Genomic DNA, 17,417 nt, shown 5'->3' with positions numbered 1-17,417 from the left:
GTTTGGCAGCGATACGAGCTTCTGATTGAAATACACGTCGATCTGATTGTGGAATAAAGTAAATGATTTATGGGACCTACATTGTCCGATCATGCGCTGCCACCCGCCCTCACAACGTGTTCCGTGCAACCGCCTGACGTTTCTACGCGTACGCGAAGACTCAGCATGGTGTGCATGAGATCTAAATATTCTTCTCCGTGGCCGGGAATGACGAATTCTATTGGCGAGTCCGAGAGCGAAGTCACGGGATTGTAATGAATCCATTGTGAACTCTCGATACTAGTTTGCGTGGGCGGTAAGGAAAAGAGATCAAGTTCACTCTTTAAACACTCGCTCGAATGCGTGTGAAGAAAGAACATGTTTTTTAATCATCGCAAATTTTTACTTTGTCGTCGCTGTAATTCTCGCTTTCAAAGGTATTTATACGATCGTTTAAGGAAATATGTCGAATACGGTGCGCTTCTTACTGATTTTACGGCGTTTAACGGATGTCTTAAGCCTTTTCACTGCTTTTTTCCTCCCCCTCCTCTTATTGCCCGCCGACCGTGTATTGGTTTTTTTCTTTCCTCGAGTCTTGATCTTCGACGAATTTTTCTTATACGCCCCACGACGTTTACGTGTTCCCGCAGATTTAGCGATGAGCGTGTCGAGCCCGACGAAAGGAAACTGAGCTACATGCATTTTCGCATCCGTCTTATATCCCGAACCTTTCATTAGACTGCTTATTTTTTCTTTAGCTTTTCTCTTAAGATTATCGCGCGATTCTTCAAATCGATGTTTACTCGTCACCTTAAACGGCATATTATTTTCAACATCATCGATTATATTAACTCCGGCACTTAAAGCTTTTTTTCCCATAGCCCATACGCCTCTACTTAAATAAGATAGTACACGTCTGAACAATCCCCCGAGAAAACTGCCGATACCGTGACCGCGTTGATAGGGTGATCCAACAAAAACTCGCGGAATTCCACCACCCCGACTACCACTATTTTGTAATTCGTCATGATACATCAAATAATAATAATCCATTAATGTTCGAAATATTTTTTCCGTTATTGTGGATATAAAATTTTTTGTAATATCTAGTCGATACGTCTAAAGTATAATGTCACCGTTAATGTTCCGAAATCGAATGGTATACTCTGCCTCAGCTGGTCTTTATATCTATTTCGATTGTACGAAAGCACCTTTGGCACAGGGCTCTGTATTGCGCGTGAGAAATGCTTTATTTGCGGATGCAAATCGCTTAATCGTTTCGAGCATCGTATATGACTATTCGCAGAAGAGGAGATTGTACATCGCCCGTAATATAAGGTTCACAAATATTGCAATAAACAAAAAGTTTATCGGGAATACCGCGCAACAAATTAGCCGGTTCGTTGGCTATTATCATGCGACTGTGCGGGAGTACAAAAAATAGCAAATAATAAACTTCATCGTAAACCCATGCGGGTAAAACGTCAGATAGAACGGAACTACTTTCTAGTTTAATGAGTTTCTTCGTATTTTCGTGTATATTCGATGCTGATTTCGTTGTTAAACCATGTTGGAAATATTTATGGAATAGGATCGCTATCGAGCTGAATCAGATTTCTATGCTTAATATGCGTGTCAAAATCGAGTATTCGTTGAAGTTTGTCGGAGAAATTTACATAATGAGTTATATCACATTTCTCTTCTTCACAGGAAAGTTTCATAACAATTTTACCACCAATGACAACCTCAAATTGCCAAACGATATGCGAGGCCACTGATTCGGCTATATAATTCACAGCTTCTATAATATCTCGCAGTCGAGTAAATACCCGAAGGTACTTGCGCTTTCATAGCGTTAATTGTCTTATCGCGCTCTGTAATATCGATGAATATCATTAATTCTCCGGGCCGTATATGTAAAAAACTACACGGAAATTGAATATCCGTGAGCGCTACTTCCCAGCGTCCGCGCAAGTCTACACGCTGAGGTAATTCGGTGGTGAAACAGGTGTTTTTATTCTCCGAAAAGTAGCGCATACTGCTATTGCTTGGAAGAATCATATAAAATTCATTCTCCGTCATTTTTATCCAAAGACTTTAAGCTCGCAGCGGGTATCCAAGAATCGAATTTTGAAGGATATCCTTGCCAGCTAATTAATAATTGTTTATTATTTCCACGATCCCTGTTTTTTATCACATGATCGAAGATAAATTCTCTCTGTAAATCTTTAATAACCGCTGTTAATTCTTGTTCTTAAAAAATCCCGTCTATAACTTCGCCCGCTAAATCGCTTAGTTCGTAAACACGTGATTTTCTCCACTCGAGAACACGACAAATTTGAAATATTTCTTCGCTCCACTTTGCCTCGTATTCTTTCTCAAAGGTTACTTTTGTCCTACTGACTTGCACGAAATCGCCTACACTATATTTAGCTTTTTTTCCACGTCATTATCGATTTTTTTCCGAACATTATCAGCATCGCCGTAGCCGCCCCAACGGCGATTCATAATTTTACGCGCGATACGTGCATTTTCCAACGTAACGACTGCAGGCTGCATTTTGATGGTGGAATGCCTAGTATGATTGTAAGGGTGAACGATATCCTGCAAATCATCGATGTAGCGACACGTATTCTTATGCGTAAAATACGCCACATCCGTTCCTTGAGTATTCTATTAAATCGCTCCACTATAGCTGCTTTAATATCGGAATTACGAGTTACGCCAAAACGAATGTTTTTTTTTTTAAGAAATTTTGTACACGACGAGCAATAAATTCTTTTCCCTTGTCGGTCTGTAGGTATACAGGAAGGCGATTATTGTTTCTCGAGAATATATGCTGAAAGGCTTTTACTACACAAGTGTTGATTTTATCGCGTAAAGGTTTTACCCATACGAATTTACTAAGCACATCAATAACTATCAGTAGATACGAATATTCGTTAGTTCTTGAGATTACGAAGATCGATCAAATCAGTCTCCCATAAATTATCGATTTGTCATGTTATAGTGTAATCGTGGAAATTTTTATCGAATCGGCCGATGCAGCGTGTACGCGTCTTGCGATTTAAGTCAGTCGACGACTTCATTACGCGTGAAATTTGGTTTAGCAGCTCGCGATAAATTTTCCGTTGCCTGCATAGTGCGCGGGATTATAATACTGTATATAATACTGTGTTATAGTACTGTATTATTATTATTATTATTATTACCATTAACATTTTCCTCATTTGAATGAATATTTCCGAATTTTTCCTCGTTGAGTTATCGACCGGTGTGATAGACGATATTACCGGCTGTTGTTGTTGTTGCAAACGTTGCATTCTCTCGAGATTTTCCGTAGAAATAAAAACCATTTTTTTAGCTCTCTCCATTATTATATTAATGCGGTGGTGCTGCAGTTAATTTTTAATTTAAAATTTTTCTATTATTATTATTATTGCGGTTGTTATAATTTTCCCATATATATGGAGAATGTACAAATAGAGATTGTATCTTTTTCATTTCATTCTCTGATAATTCGCGATAACACAGCACCTAGTATAGGAGCAATAAGATAAAGCAAGAATCCGCCTCGTTGTATCAAAAGCTTTCTTTTAGGCTTCCAATTACCGTGTTTTGCCACGACGTAGGATCGTTTTATGTTTGGCTAAGCACTTTTTATCGTTACAGCGGAGCGGTACATTGCCCTTGAGTGTATTGAAAATACACTCTTGAATACACTTTACGAGTTTATCGTCGGCTGTTCGTAAGAACGATGTCCTTCGATTTTTTTCAAATAGCACAAAGTTTTTAAAAGGCACGCGTTTCTCTCATCGATCGATCGTCTAGCGTTCTTTATCGCTCTATAACCTGCCGTCGACGACGACATCGACTTTTTATTAGTCTCTACTTCTTTTCTCACCATTACGCCATAATCGCGCGACTGACGAATTGCGAGCACGATATTATCTTTTTATACAATCTCGCTTCTATTGCTCAAGCTGTGCGGTAGGCGTAATGCTGCGTATTTCGGAAAAAATGCACGTCCGAAATCGATATTCATCTGGAGTCGATTGCTTTAAATCAAGCAATAAATACCCGTGAGGTCTCGAGGTAGTGTCGTAGTACGCTTTTTCCATAAATTTCGAATTGTCGGGATATACTTGACGCGCTAGATGACGAATTTAAGCGCGATCGTGAGGATTTTTGAAAATTATTATATAATTCGCATTGAGAGATATGTCGCGCTGTTCGCGTCCTTGATAAAAGAGATTTTGTGAGATGAGTATAACGCCGAGGTTCTTATGATAATCTTCCTTTAGTAAATAGATCCACGATAGCGTCGCACGTCGATGATTCCCTCATAAGATCGTCGATTATCACCAATTTCGGGGAGAGCGGATCGTTGGAATAATCTTCCGGATGCGATAAGCTCTCGTGAAATTCGATTATATTCTTTTTCGATTTTATCACAGTATTATTAACGTATTCGTTCTTTTTTCCTTTTTTGTCTCCTTCTGCTTCTTCACTCGTGACGCCTTGTAAGCGCTGATACGCATCCTGCCACTCGGCGTAATAAAATAAAATTCTCTCGAATTGAACGTCCGATATGATGGATAAGTGTCGAAGAAAAGTTTTCACGAAAATTGTTTTTCCGCATCTCGTAGGCCCGCAGACGATCGACGTCCAAAGATGTTTCCAACGTACATCCATTTTGCGAAGCATTTGTGAACCATTTGTCATTTGTTATGCGCTTTCATAAAAAAAGTTAGTCTAAGGAATATTTAATAACATTGACGTAAGTAAGAATACGAACGAGTGTCTAATATTTTTTAACATTAACCCACCGTCGGTATGATGGTTGGAGTGGGTAAGAATAGTAAGCTTATCCGCGCTCCAGGGGCCCATCGCGGCGGCCGCATGCTCGCGCTAGCGTTTTCTGCGCGCGCATGAGCGGAAAGCACCGCGACCTATTAACTGATAAGCCATGAGTGCGATGCGAGTAAGCGTATCCGCGGGGCTGAGCTTGCGCTGAGCGTTTTTCGAGCATCGCTGCTTACGAGCTTATAGGCGGTGCTCCGCTGAGTCGCTTGAAATAAGATTATTGTTCGAACGCTCTGGCTATCGTTTTAATTTACGCTTCGCTACTATTAAATCATGTCGCAGCATTCTTAGAGGAGTTCTCGCTATAAAGGAATGAAGGAAATAAATTAAGGTAATGTAAGGAAAAAAAAATAATCTGCCGCTTTTTTTTTTAAAAAAACGGAAAAAATTACATGTTTATTGATAACAATTTTATTTTTCACACAATTAAGATTTGTGTTTTTTTTTAGCTAAATTATATATAATCGGTTTCATCGAATTAAAGGAAAATAATTTCACAATTACAATATTAAAATATACAGCTGAAAATGTTATGATGATTAACTAAAGGTCTAATCAATGACTAATGTCCAAAGTAATAATAATAATAATAATAATAATAATAATAATAATAATAATAATAATAGAATATTAAATATTCGTCGTTGGATGGAGACTTATACGCGGCGCTCTACGTGGGCATTTATTCTGGAAATAAAATAGTTTTGTCGACAATTGAACATCAAATGATAATAATTTATTTCGTAATACATTTTTTTTTAACACATTGTAAGAACATAATGGGAAAAAGGGAGATAAGGTAAAGTATAGCGTTGCTTTTTCTTTTTTTTAAAGACAGAAAAAATATTTTGTTTTTATTGAAAAATAAATTTTTGTTTATTCACAACAACTTTTGTTATTCGTAAAATTAAGAATTGCGTTTTAACAAAATTACACGGACAATTTCGTTAAATCGAAGCAAAAGTAACTCTTCAAAAACAATATTAAAGTATATCGAGCATTCAGAAATGTTAAATTATTTATTTTCGTCTATACGTTACGTTCAATTTCTCGGCAGTTAATCGGCAGTAAGTTTTATAATTTGACAATCGATGCGGGAAGTTTCAGTTCAATTTCGGCGATTAAATATTTAGCACACTCATTGACGCTATCGACGACACAAGTTAGTCGAGACAAATTCGCGTTCACGTATTTTACAATGTTTTCCAGTCCTTGGAAAGTAATTTTCTGCATCATGATGGAAACACCGTAGGTTTTTCGCTTCTTCGTCGGTAGCTGCGCCTGCTCCTCCGTCTTGCCGCTATCCGTGGCCTGTTCGACGTTCTCCTTGTACGTCACTATTATAAACCGCGTCCACCATAAGCGGTGGTGAAGACGATGGGAATGTTATTAATCACAATTGGACTTGGTTTGATTTTTAGACTCTTTTTCAAATATAAGCACATATGTTCCATATAGGCTTGGAATTGCTCCCACGTGTCGAGACAAATTCCGTCGACCTAATTTCCCTTTAATTTTACAATTGGCCCGAAACAGTTTCGTTTATCGCCTCCAATCCTATATGTAACTTCTTGGTGTAGGACGAATTCAATCCATACGTTGTTGTCAGCAATAAATAAAGCTGCTCGTTTCTTCTGTCGTTGATGTCACTCTCGACGTTCGACGATTTGTCAGTATCACAAAGAATTCACAAAACTAAATATTTCCTTCGGGGCAGCCATTGTTAACACTTGTTGAAAAATAATCATGACAATGACAACGAGGTAGTATACGACAACAAGGAACTTTTCCGACTTACACGAAAGTAAGCCTTCGAACGATTGAACTCGAATGAACACGGATTCCCGATTTTTCGTGGGAAATATCACCTTGAAATCTAAAATGAGCAGGAGGGAGAAAAGGAATTTGTATGTATTTCTAAATAATCGTGTATATTTCTAAATAAAGTGAAATTAAAAATTCTTATCCGCGCTGTCAGCGGTTAATAATTTTGATTATTCGCTGCTGAGATATTTAATTAATCGTCGACAAATAATATGTTTTCTAATTTCATCGCTTTCTACAATGACATCGAGGTAAACCATTAACGATGAATAATAAAAATACAATTTGTACGCGTTTAATTAAATAAGCGCAGAAATTTAAAACTTTCGAACTTGTCAATGGTTATTTATTTTAATTAGTTAGTTAGTAATTTAATTAGTCACCGTGCGTTGCACGGGCAATATTCATTCTAATTTTCTCGTTTCCTTACAACGTTGTCTAAGAAAAAGGATTAACATCGATGAATAACTAAATGATTGATAAATAATTAAAAAATTTATAGTATTTTCGAATTTATCATCTTGCACAGAAACACGCTCCACAAGTAAAAGTATGTATATTTTGTATTTTATATCAAAAGACGAGAAAGAACTCGTAGCAATAATATCGAGATGTACAGATTCGAAGATAGATTCGAGAAAACGTTAAATATCGACCACAATATTTGTCAGCGTTGTCGGTCGAATCGTAGGAAATTAATTACGCTGTTTTTCTCATATTTTTTGCGTGCAATAGTTTGGCCATTCTATTCGTTGAGTTATATAAATTTCGTCATTTTAACAACTGTAACAAATTATTAAATATTATGGTAGACTCTTATTATGGTAGAAAACACTAGACATTTAGACATAACGAGGAGGAGAAAGAGGAGAAAGAGGAAGAGAAGGATGAAGGAGAGCATTAGTAAATAAGTTTTCTATTATGAAGTCATCGAGGAAAATCGGTTAACTAATGAACATTAATTGCTGTGTAAAGTGGGGATACAGATTTAAATAAATGCTTTGCAGCGAGATAGAAAAAAAGTATTTTTGAGTTTATCGTCGTCCGAGCTAACACCGCGTCCATAGCGTGCAAGTACATGTATCTTATATTTTGTATAAAATCATTATCGTAAAATAGCTGAACTTAAAGCGGTACTATCAAAGTGTATAGTGATAAGTTTAAATTTGTCGATGTCATTGGATCGTTTCAACAACTATAGAGGTCGATATTTGTCCGCGTTGTCTGACAAATCGGAAGAAATTAATTATCAAGTTTTCCGAGCTTTTGCGTGCGCCAGTTCGGATACTTTACTCGCGATGTTGTATAAATTAGGACATTTCGACGGTTATGACGAGTTCTGACTTCATATCGCCGTTGAAATAATAGAAATGCGCGAAGCATTTGGCCACGAGGAAGAGGACGTGGGAGGGCATATAGCCTTTATGCTCTCAAATTATCAAAATGGAAACCGATTAACTGGTAAGAAAATGTTTTATCTTTTATATTGACCAATAGAGTTTATAAAATAATGGAATATACGAGAAAATAATCTGAATTTTCATTAATAATAATAATTTGTAGATCCCAGCATCACCACTATCATCACCGGAAATGTCACACGAGAGACTTCCATTCAGAGTCGAAAACGTCTTGCAGAAGAAGAAGAAGAAAAACTGGGATGTGCACGTAAGTTTGTAAAAAAAAGTAAAATATATTAATTTTTATAAAAATTTTATCAATATTATTAAATTTTTAGGAAAAATGCGAATTGAGAACGATGAAGATACAAATAGGGAATCAACTGCGGATAGTACAGAGTCGCCAGGTGAGATACAATTTTAAGAATTATAAACTTGTGCGAGCATGTAAATTTTAAACTTATAAATTTTATTTATAATTTATTTTTTTTCAACAGTGTAAACAGGCACGGGACGAATTGCCGACGAAGAAGCGTCGAGTCCATGCTTGCAAGAAGAGGTTAATGAAGAGGAAGCCGTTACCGATCGGCGAAATCCTACATCGGATGCGGAAACGGATGAAGAGGAGGAGGAGGAAAAGGAGATGGAGGAAGAGCAGCAACATTGACGACAACAACAGGTTGGAGATATTAATTTTAATCATGTAAAATTATTAACTGAAAATACGCGACGATTTCGAAGATTCGGTGTAATCGGGAGAAAAGCAAGTTTTGCTATACGCCCGCTGCAAGAAGGCTTAAATCTTTATCACGCTTTATAAAACGCGTTTCGTGAAATTCACGCGTATGCGCTAAATTTATGCAAACCTACTAATTATGTAGGCTTATCATTTCATTCTCCGAATTTAACCCTTTCGTTACGGCATTCCGCTCCGCTGGAATAACGCCACCAAACGGGGCACCGCGCCGTCGGAGTAGCGCCACTGAACGGAGAGCTTCTCCGCAAACTGTGCATATTGTGAGTCTGGAAATTGGTGTTCGGACTTACGTCTTTCAACGTTACCTTGTCTTTTTCCAGATCATACTCTTCTTTACGTGTTACATAGTGACATGTTTATAGGTCTTGCAATTATTATTGTCCAGGGTTATCTTAATCAGCAAATCTAATTGGTTGACCCTCTAACAATAGTTTGCAATCTCACCTGTTATCTTATATATCATATTAAAGCTTGCGATTGGTTACTTGAAGACGTTAAAAAGCTTAAAAGACGTCATTTTGCTAAATAAATGTTTATATATTTTATAATCTTGTCAACAATTATAAAAGAAAATACAATTTAGGGTAAATGATATATCAAATTAAATTCTTAGTAATTTATTTCACAATGATAAATTTTAAAACAAGGATCTACACACAAACCCACATTACAGTCTTTGCACTCATACTTAGATTCATGTCTTTTGTCGTTTGCACTGCAAACGACGCACCGTCTACTTCGATTTTTCCCTGCCGATTTGTAAACGGAAGGAAAATGTCTTTCCGTTAATCTTCCCGGATGATTATTGCCTGTTAAATGTTGACGCTTTGTAGCTTGGTGATATTTTCCCAGTATTTCCCTGATTAACTGTAATTGGAATTTTGCCATGGATATCGGTTCTTTCATTTTGTCTTTGTAAAGGCAATAGGCATTCCACACGCAAATGTCCAACAAGTGGAAGAAAAATTTGCGGTACCATTTTAAGGTTTTGCGTGTGGAATTTACCGTGCTGATGACCATGTCTGCTTTATCTACTGCGCCCATAGAGTTATTATAATCCAATACGCATACAGGTTTTAGTAAAACTTTCTTTCCTCCGTGCTTGATTATTGTTCCAAATTCTGACGTATGCATGGTAGACAGCATATATACTTCTTTTTTATCCATCCACTTTGTGACTAATAAATTAGTGCATGATCGAAATGTTGCCTCTCCTCTTTTTAACCGTTCGTCAATTTTCGGCATTCCCTTCCTCCGTTTTCTAACCGTTCCGCACGCATTCGTGCAATTATTATGTAGAAAATTGAATAAAGCAGGACTTGAATACCAATTGTCCACATAAAGTGTATGGCCCATTCCAAGATACGGTTTCATGAGTGTTTCAACTATTGCGCCAGATATTCCAATATCCTGATTTTCACTATGTACCATTGTAGATGATCCAGCATAAACAAGTAAATCTAGTACAAATCCTGTCTGACAATCGCTGAGAATAAAGGATTTTACACCGAACCTATTTCTTTTGGACGGGATGTACTGTTTAAAAGACAGCCTTCCTTTATATAAAAGCAAGCTTTCGTCAATGCACAGACGTTCATAAGGTTGAAATGCTTGACTAAATTTTGTTCGTAATATATCAATGACGTTCCGTATTTTGTGTAAACGATCGTTCGTAGGATCGACCGTATGGGTGAAGTGTAACATCTGTAATAATTTGAGGTAGCGGTCTCTGGTCATTATTTCTCCAAAAATCTCACTACGAAGAAGTTTATCTTTACTCCAGTACTCTAATAATGATAATTTTTTGTTGCGTGTCATTAAAAATGACACAGCAAAGAAACGGTATAGTTCAGCTAGCCCTGTTCCTTCTGAATTGTTTATATTATTATTATTCTTTTGTGACCAATATTCATTTGTTTCTCTCGCAATCAGTTCTACGAGCTCTTCGGAGACAAAAAGCTGGAAGTAATCTAAGATTTTGGCTGATCTACTGATGTTTTCTTTAATTCCTGAATCTTTTGACGAAAACTTATGTATTTTAGGGACAAATCTTTTTGACGTCCATATATCACAGCAACTGTCGTTTGCTTCAATCTTCTCTGATTCTGAGTCGGAAGTACTACATATAGTTCTTTTTTTTCTCTTTCTCTGTAGTGTAACATTATTTTGATTTTGATTATCTGAATCGTTTTCTGAATCAGTAGATCGGTCTCGGAATAGAATTTTTCGTCGTGACATTCTGACAAGGGGGTGCAAAAAGATTTTATAAAATAAACTAAACAAAGCTCCAAATAAAATTTTTAAATAAATATTACGAACCTTGAAAAATTAATAGCTGTTATCCAGTTTCTTGTAATGCTTCAAGGAAGATTTCTTTTTATATTATAATATAATTTGGACCAAATACTTCACTACCGAATAGAACACACGGAAGAAATTTGTTTGTACGTACAGAAGATATTATGTGCGTTTGAAATATACTTTTAGTGAGATTAACTCAATATAGATCAATGGAATTACACCTCAGCCGGCATCAAAAGACGGACTGTTTCGCGCTTTGAAGTTTCGCGAACACTGTTAGTTTGAAGAAGAGTGGAGCGTGATGTTTGTCCCGATTGCTTCGAACCCAGTGCATGTCTTATTTTTAGAGTAAAACAAATGAAAACGAACTAAAGAATGACAAGTGCTATCGATGTGCTACGTGCATACGAACGAAAGAAATAAAAGTTCGCGGGTCCGTTGGGTGAGCGGTATCACGCTGGCGCCGGCTACAGCCGGCGCTCGTACACACAGGTCATCGAATGGATGCCGGCTATATCCGGCGCTCGTATACAGAAGTCATCGAGTGGATGCCGGCTATATCCGGCGCTCGTACACAGAAGTCATCGAGTGGATGCCGGCTATATCCGGCGCTCGTAACGAAAGGGTTAAGGCAAGGACCCGTGGGCTTATCGTTTCGTCCGGCTCGCGACTTGACACACGAAGACATTTGGAGGCTCGTGAGCTCTGTAGCACAGAGTGCGAGTGGACACGATATCGCGCAACAGTTCAATATACGCGTTTTTAATGTCGCAGTTCCTACGGGTCGCGGACGTCCTGAATTAACTAACGAAGACGTTGCGAAGCGATCGATAATAACGATCAATAATTCTGACAATTTATGTTTTCCCCGCTCTCTAGTACTAGCGCGAATTTACTGTGAACGCGGTAGCTTGCGTACGGGAGAATTACATGAGAAATGGAATGCCGTAAGATACTCGCGATCTGTGCTTCAACGAGAGCTCGCGTTACAGTTAACGAAAAATGCCCATGTTACGATATCGGAAGAAGAATGCGGACTTCGGAAAATTGAGCGCTTTCAACGATATCTCGCCGTTGATAATATAGTTATTATAGTTTATAATTTTACTTTTGGTCGCGATAAAAAGCCCCTGTACGATAGAATCGCATTACTTGCTTTTCTCGAACGTGAGCGCTACGGTTGAATATTATATATTATGAGCGTTCGCGGCATTATAATCCTATCATAAATTTAAACGCCGCTGCGGGATGTAGAAATTATTGCGTGCCGTATAATATAGGCTATAGGAACGATAAAACCCGTCACCGCTGCCCGAATAAATGTCCGCGATGTTTCGCTTTACCGTCGTGTAAACAGGCCGACGCGGAAATCATAAAATGCACCGTCTGTAATCGAGCATTTTTCGGCGCAGAGTGCTCCGAGCGTCATCGTAGTGAAAAATCGTACGACGGCAAATCAAAAAGTATTTGCAAGGTAGTGCGCTTTTGCGACAAGTGTGGTCGCGTCGTTAAAGTTAGACGCGAGCCACGAATACTGCGTTTCTTATTGTAAACTATGCCATTCGCCGAAATCCGAAAATCATTTATGCTATATGCAACCTCTCCGTCGCGATAATAACTCCTCTGTTGAACTAGCATCATCTTCATCGACAACGATGACGACGACGACGCTAACATATAGCGCGGAGGAGAGTATAAAATTTGATGGTAAACGAGCATACAAGAAAGAACGCGTAGCGTACGTTTTTTACGATTTTGAAACGCGACAAGACGAGACAGTCAGAAGTACATCGACGACGTAAAAAAAACATGTATTCCTACGCTTTGCGTCGCGCAACAGATTTGCGAAAAGTGCGCGAAGAGAACGACATGTCCGTGCGTTGTCGTTGGTACGAGAATTCATATTCCGACACGATCCGATAAAACAATTTTCGATTTTTCAACACGAACGACAAAATATTTCAAGCAAATCATATGCATAGCGCATAATGCAAAAGCGTTTGACGCACAATTTATTCTCAAGCATATCATTGAAAACCTCAATAATTTAGAGCCTAAAGTAATTTTAAACGGAATAAAGATCATCGTGTTAACGATAAGACGAAATTTATCGACAGCGTTAATTATATGCCGTTAATTAATGCGTTTATCCGAATTACCAAAGGCTTTCGGCTTACAGGATACGTCGGATAATGGTATCTTTCCACATCTATTTAACACGGTCGAAAATCAATCGTATATCGGCCTCCTACCCGATGCACATTATTACTCGCCGAAAACTATGAAATCGGAAGAGCGCGAATGGTTTCTCACTTAACACACCGACATGCGACAAAAAAACGCCGTGTTCGATTTTCAGCGCGAGATCGTTCGTTACTGTCGTACTGTCATTAATATTCTTCGACGAGCATGCATGGTTTAAAGAAAAATTTGTATAGATCGCGGTAATGTATGTCCATTCGAGAAATGCACGGCTATCGCTTCAACGTGTATGACTGTTTTTCGAAAAAACTTTTTACATCCGAATACGATTGGTGTCATTCCTGCTGGCGGATATAGAAAAATGTAATTATTTACGTAAAGCTTTGCAGTGGTTGGTATTGATGGAGCTCGGACATTCTATAAACCACGCAGGGCGCGCTCGCGAATATCGCACGGTGGACGGTCGATGGATATTACGAAACATCTAATGGCGGGACGACACAATGCAACATACTTCAATTTCACGGTTGTTTTTGACATGGGTGTCCAACTTGCTTCTCTACGAATCGTGATAGGCTACTTTCGACATCTGATTGTAAGGATACGATTTACTCGCGTTACGAACGAACTCTCGCGATCACGATTTCGACAGCGCGGATACCTCGTGACCTTGGCATTTTTTGGCATCGTCGCACTGGAAATATCGTGACATGATATGAGGTTACGGATACGGAGAAAATACGTTATGTAGACGTGTGTTCTTTGTATCGGTATGTATTGAAGACGGGCGCTTTTCCAATCGGTCATTCCGATATTTATGTCGGCGATGAATGTTCTACATTAATCGGGAAGGCACCGAATTATAATTTTAATACATTGGAGGAACTCATACGTTATAGAGTACTCGCTCCGCGTAATCTATTTCATCCCGTACTCCCATATCGCGTGAAGGGAAAATTACTTTTTGCATTATGTTGCAGTTGCTGCGAAACATTTTCACAGACGAGCTGCACACATAAAAACGCTAGCGAGCGTGAATTTGAGGGCACGTGGGTGTCTTCTTGTGAATTACGTAAGGAACTCGAAAAAGGTTATCTCGTGACGGCTGTAAGCGAGATTTGGCAATATAATGTTAGCCAATTTAATCGCGCTACGAGGCAGGACGGGTTGTTCGCCGAATATATAAATAGCTTTTTACAACTCAAACAAAAAGCCAGCAGTTGACCGAACAAATGCGGGGAAAAAACGATGATGACGCTAAAAAACAATATTTATATGAATAAACCGAGGGTGTTGTTCTTGATAGACGTAACGTCGCGCGAAATCCCGCTTAGTCGCGAAACTGTGCTTAAATTCTTTTTGGGGAAAATTCGATCAGCGATCTAATTTGCCTAATACAGAGGTCGTGAGAACACCTCAACGTTTTATGACATTGCTGACGAGCGCCGAACACGAGATAACCGACATATTACCCGTAAATGACGAAGTAGTATGTTTCGTGGCGATTGCGACAAAAAGCTGTCGTTCCTTCTCCGTTAACTAATGTCGTGATAGCTGTGTATATGACACAAGCACGTTTAAAATTATATTCTTATTTAGAACACTTAGATCGTCGTATTTTATATTACGATATGGATTCGTGTATTTATGAGAGCAGTGGTGATTTTCACTAATATGAGCCGAGTATGGGTAACTTTTTAGGCAACATGACAGACGAGCTCGAAAAGTACAGCCGCGGTAGTTATATCGAGGCATTTGTATCCAGCGGTCCGAAATCTTACGCTTACGTTGTTCGCACGCCCGACAATTGAACGCATAAATGTTGTAAAATTAAGGGCATAACTAAATTATGAAAATTCTCAGCTAGTCAATTTCAATAGTATTAAAAATTTATTAATAACTAAAGAAAGAACGTGGGGAAACGAAGATAACGAAGAAGTAACGAATGAAACATCGATAAACCTATGCTTTAGAGCAATTCGTCATACCGCGTTTCATGAAATTATAACACGTGACGAAACTAAAGTATGCGCTCCTGTATTACTAAAATGTAGATTTATCGACAGCCGTTTTTCGTTACCATACGGATATGTATTGGAATGATAATTTTACCTTATTTATTTTATAGTAATAACTAGAGACCCTCTAATCAGAGACTGACCATAAGGGAGCCACTTTTGATTAGTCTAGAATTTTTGTCAACTCCCGCTCATATTTGAAACACACTAACCTTACCATTAACATTATTCAGAAATACAAATAAAAATAAACATTTAAAAGGAACTAAATATTAATGTTCTTTTTATGTACAACATTTTAAAACAATATAGGGCGATTTAAAAAAGAATATTAACTTATCCAAGAATATTAACTTAACCATCTCTGCGTTTTAGTATACTAATTGTGAGCCGCACAATTGTGAGTCCGTTTCTACTTGAATTAAAAGAGAATTTGTCTTACGTAAAATTAAACAAAAAGAATAAAAAATAATTATTGAAGTCAAAAGCACTTTTAAATTTACAAAATTTATTTATAAAAAGTATGTACAGCCATAGACTTACTATCGTAACGCTTATTACTACCATTATTATTAATATATTTTTTACGCATTATTCTTAGTCTAAATACTGCAAACCTTTTAATTATTTTAAAAAATAATTAGTGACAGTTCATAATGTGGTCTGCGGGAATCATACCAAATTTATAAATTAAAAAATTTTTCCAATCAATATTTTCAATATCAAAGTATTTCGAGTAATGTTGAAACATCTTTTTTAATATTATAAATACTTTGAATGTCTTAATGTTTACAAAAAGTAACGAATTCTTTTTGTAACATTTAAATTGAACGAATTTTGTGAAGGAATATTGTAATGGAGTGTGTAATTTTACAGAATTTATACAGTTTTTACATGTTTTGCATATTTTCATAATCGATCTTACAATATATCCCGCAATATTATACAATGAATTTAAATCAATGTTTGTTAATCTTTGTATCGAATTATTTTTAAAAGGGAGAATTGTATCAATATTAATATTATTATTATTAGAATCCGCCACAAATTCATTGTTTTGTCGTTTTCCTGGTAAATATTCAAGAAATCCTGAAAGATATCCTTGTCATCATTCTCATAATTGCTATTGTTTATATGTTTCATATACATCGCAGTAGAGATTAATTTTAAATCATTTGTAAATTGTAACGGATTTAGTACATTTTTTTGTCGAATTTGCGAAAAGAGATTCTCCATATAATCCTGAGTGAATCGCGACGTTAAAACGAATTTAAAATTTTGGTGAGTAATAAGATATTGCGAAATCTATTATTGATTTAGTAATAATAATAATACCTCTTTGTACCGGTTTGAAATCTCCTGCAATACTTATTTTTAATTTGGTAAAAATATCAATAATTTCATTTAAAAAATCAGTATTTTCGTTTTCATGTTTTGTATCAAGAGCTAATATGCAATATCTGGACGTTATAAGAGAAAACCATTTAGATATAATTTTAACAAACCAAGCGATAGTAATATATTCAAGCTTATTATTTTCATCTGCTAATAAGGAAAAGAGCTACTAACGTCATTAGAAAAAATATGTTTAGCTTTATTGACTTTCATTTTGTTAAAATTATTACATCTGTAACGGACCGCTTCACGAGCGGTTTCGCGTGCGCGGACAGCGCAATCGGGATTAGGATTCGTGAAGGGTTTGAAACATAATGGTAGGACGTGAGTTGAAAAGTACGTTGTTTATTTGCCACTCGATGGCAATGGTCAGCTGTTACAATCTTTATACGAGTCGATACAATAATAGCGCACTGTTGTGACGCCGGTCTAGACAGTGTTTTGCGCGTCTAGTTAAAGGGCCCGGCTCGTGGCGCGGGGCGCGTGCGGTGAGACGGGCGCGTGTTGTCGGTGCGTAACTGTAGGCATGAGGTGCGCGCGATAAGGTGGGCGCGTGTTGACAACGTACTATCAGAGTACTATCGATATCTCGCGGTGATATTATGATAGATATGCGCGGTAAGGCGCGTACAGTATGTGGCCGGGTGTTCTGCGCGAACTGCAGGGTAGCGGCCT

At 37.5% G+C, this 17,417-nt stretch overlaps 1 protein-coding gene across 1 annotated transcript; it reads right to left on the bottom strand.

Moving 5' to 3' along the window:
• Window positions 1–8,985: 8,985 nt before the first annotated feature.
• LOC126851872 (piggyBac transposable element-derived protein 4-like) lies at window positions 8,986–10,563 on the bottom strand. Its single transcript, XM_050596210.1, has 2 exons — window positions 9,489–10,563; window positions 8,986–9,092 (listed from the first exon to the last, which is right to left on the bottom strand). Exons 1-2 carry the CDS (start codon window positions 10,561–10,563, stop codon window positions 8,986–8,988), a joined length of 1,182 nt encoding a protein of 393 aa, XP_050452167.1.
• Window positions 10,564–17,417: the final 6,854 nt, after the last annotated feature.

This window comes from Cataglyphis hispanica, chromosome 9, assembly GCF_021464435.1.
Source record: "Cataglyphis hispanica isolate Lineage 1 chromosome 9, ULB_Chis1_1.0, whole genome shotgun sequence".
Lineage (NCBI taxonomy): Eukaryota > Metazoa > Arthropoda > Insecta > Hymenoptera > Formicidae > Cataglyphis > Cataglyphis hispanica.
This window is presented reverse-complemented; position numbering and strand designations above follow the sequence as displayed.

What these genes read in the sequence shown, in the direction of transcription:
- LOC126851872 (XM_050596210.1), bottom strand. Translation starts at nt 10,563, where the DNA reads ATGACCAGAGACCGCTACCTCAAATTATTACAGATGTTACACTTCACC. An exon ending in GTGCAAAGACTGTAATGTGG is followed by an intron (nt 9,093 to 9,488) that starts GTTTGTGTGTAG and finishes ACCAATTTCCAG; the next exon opens with ACTCACAATATGCACAGTTT.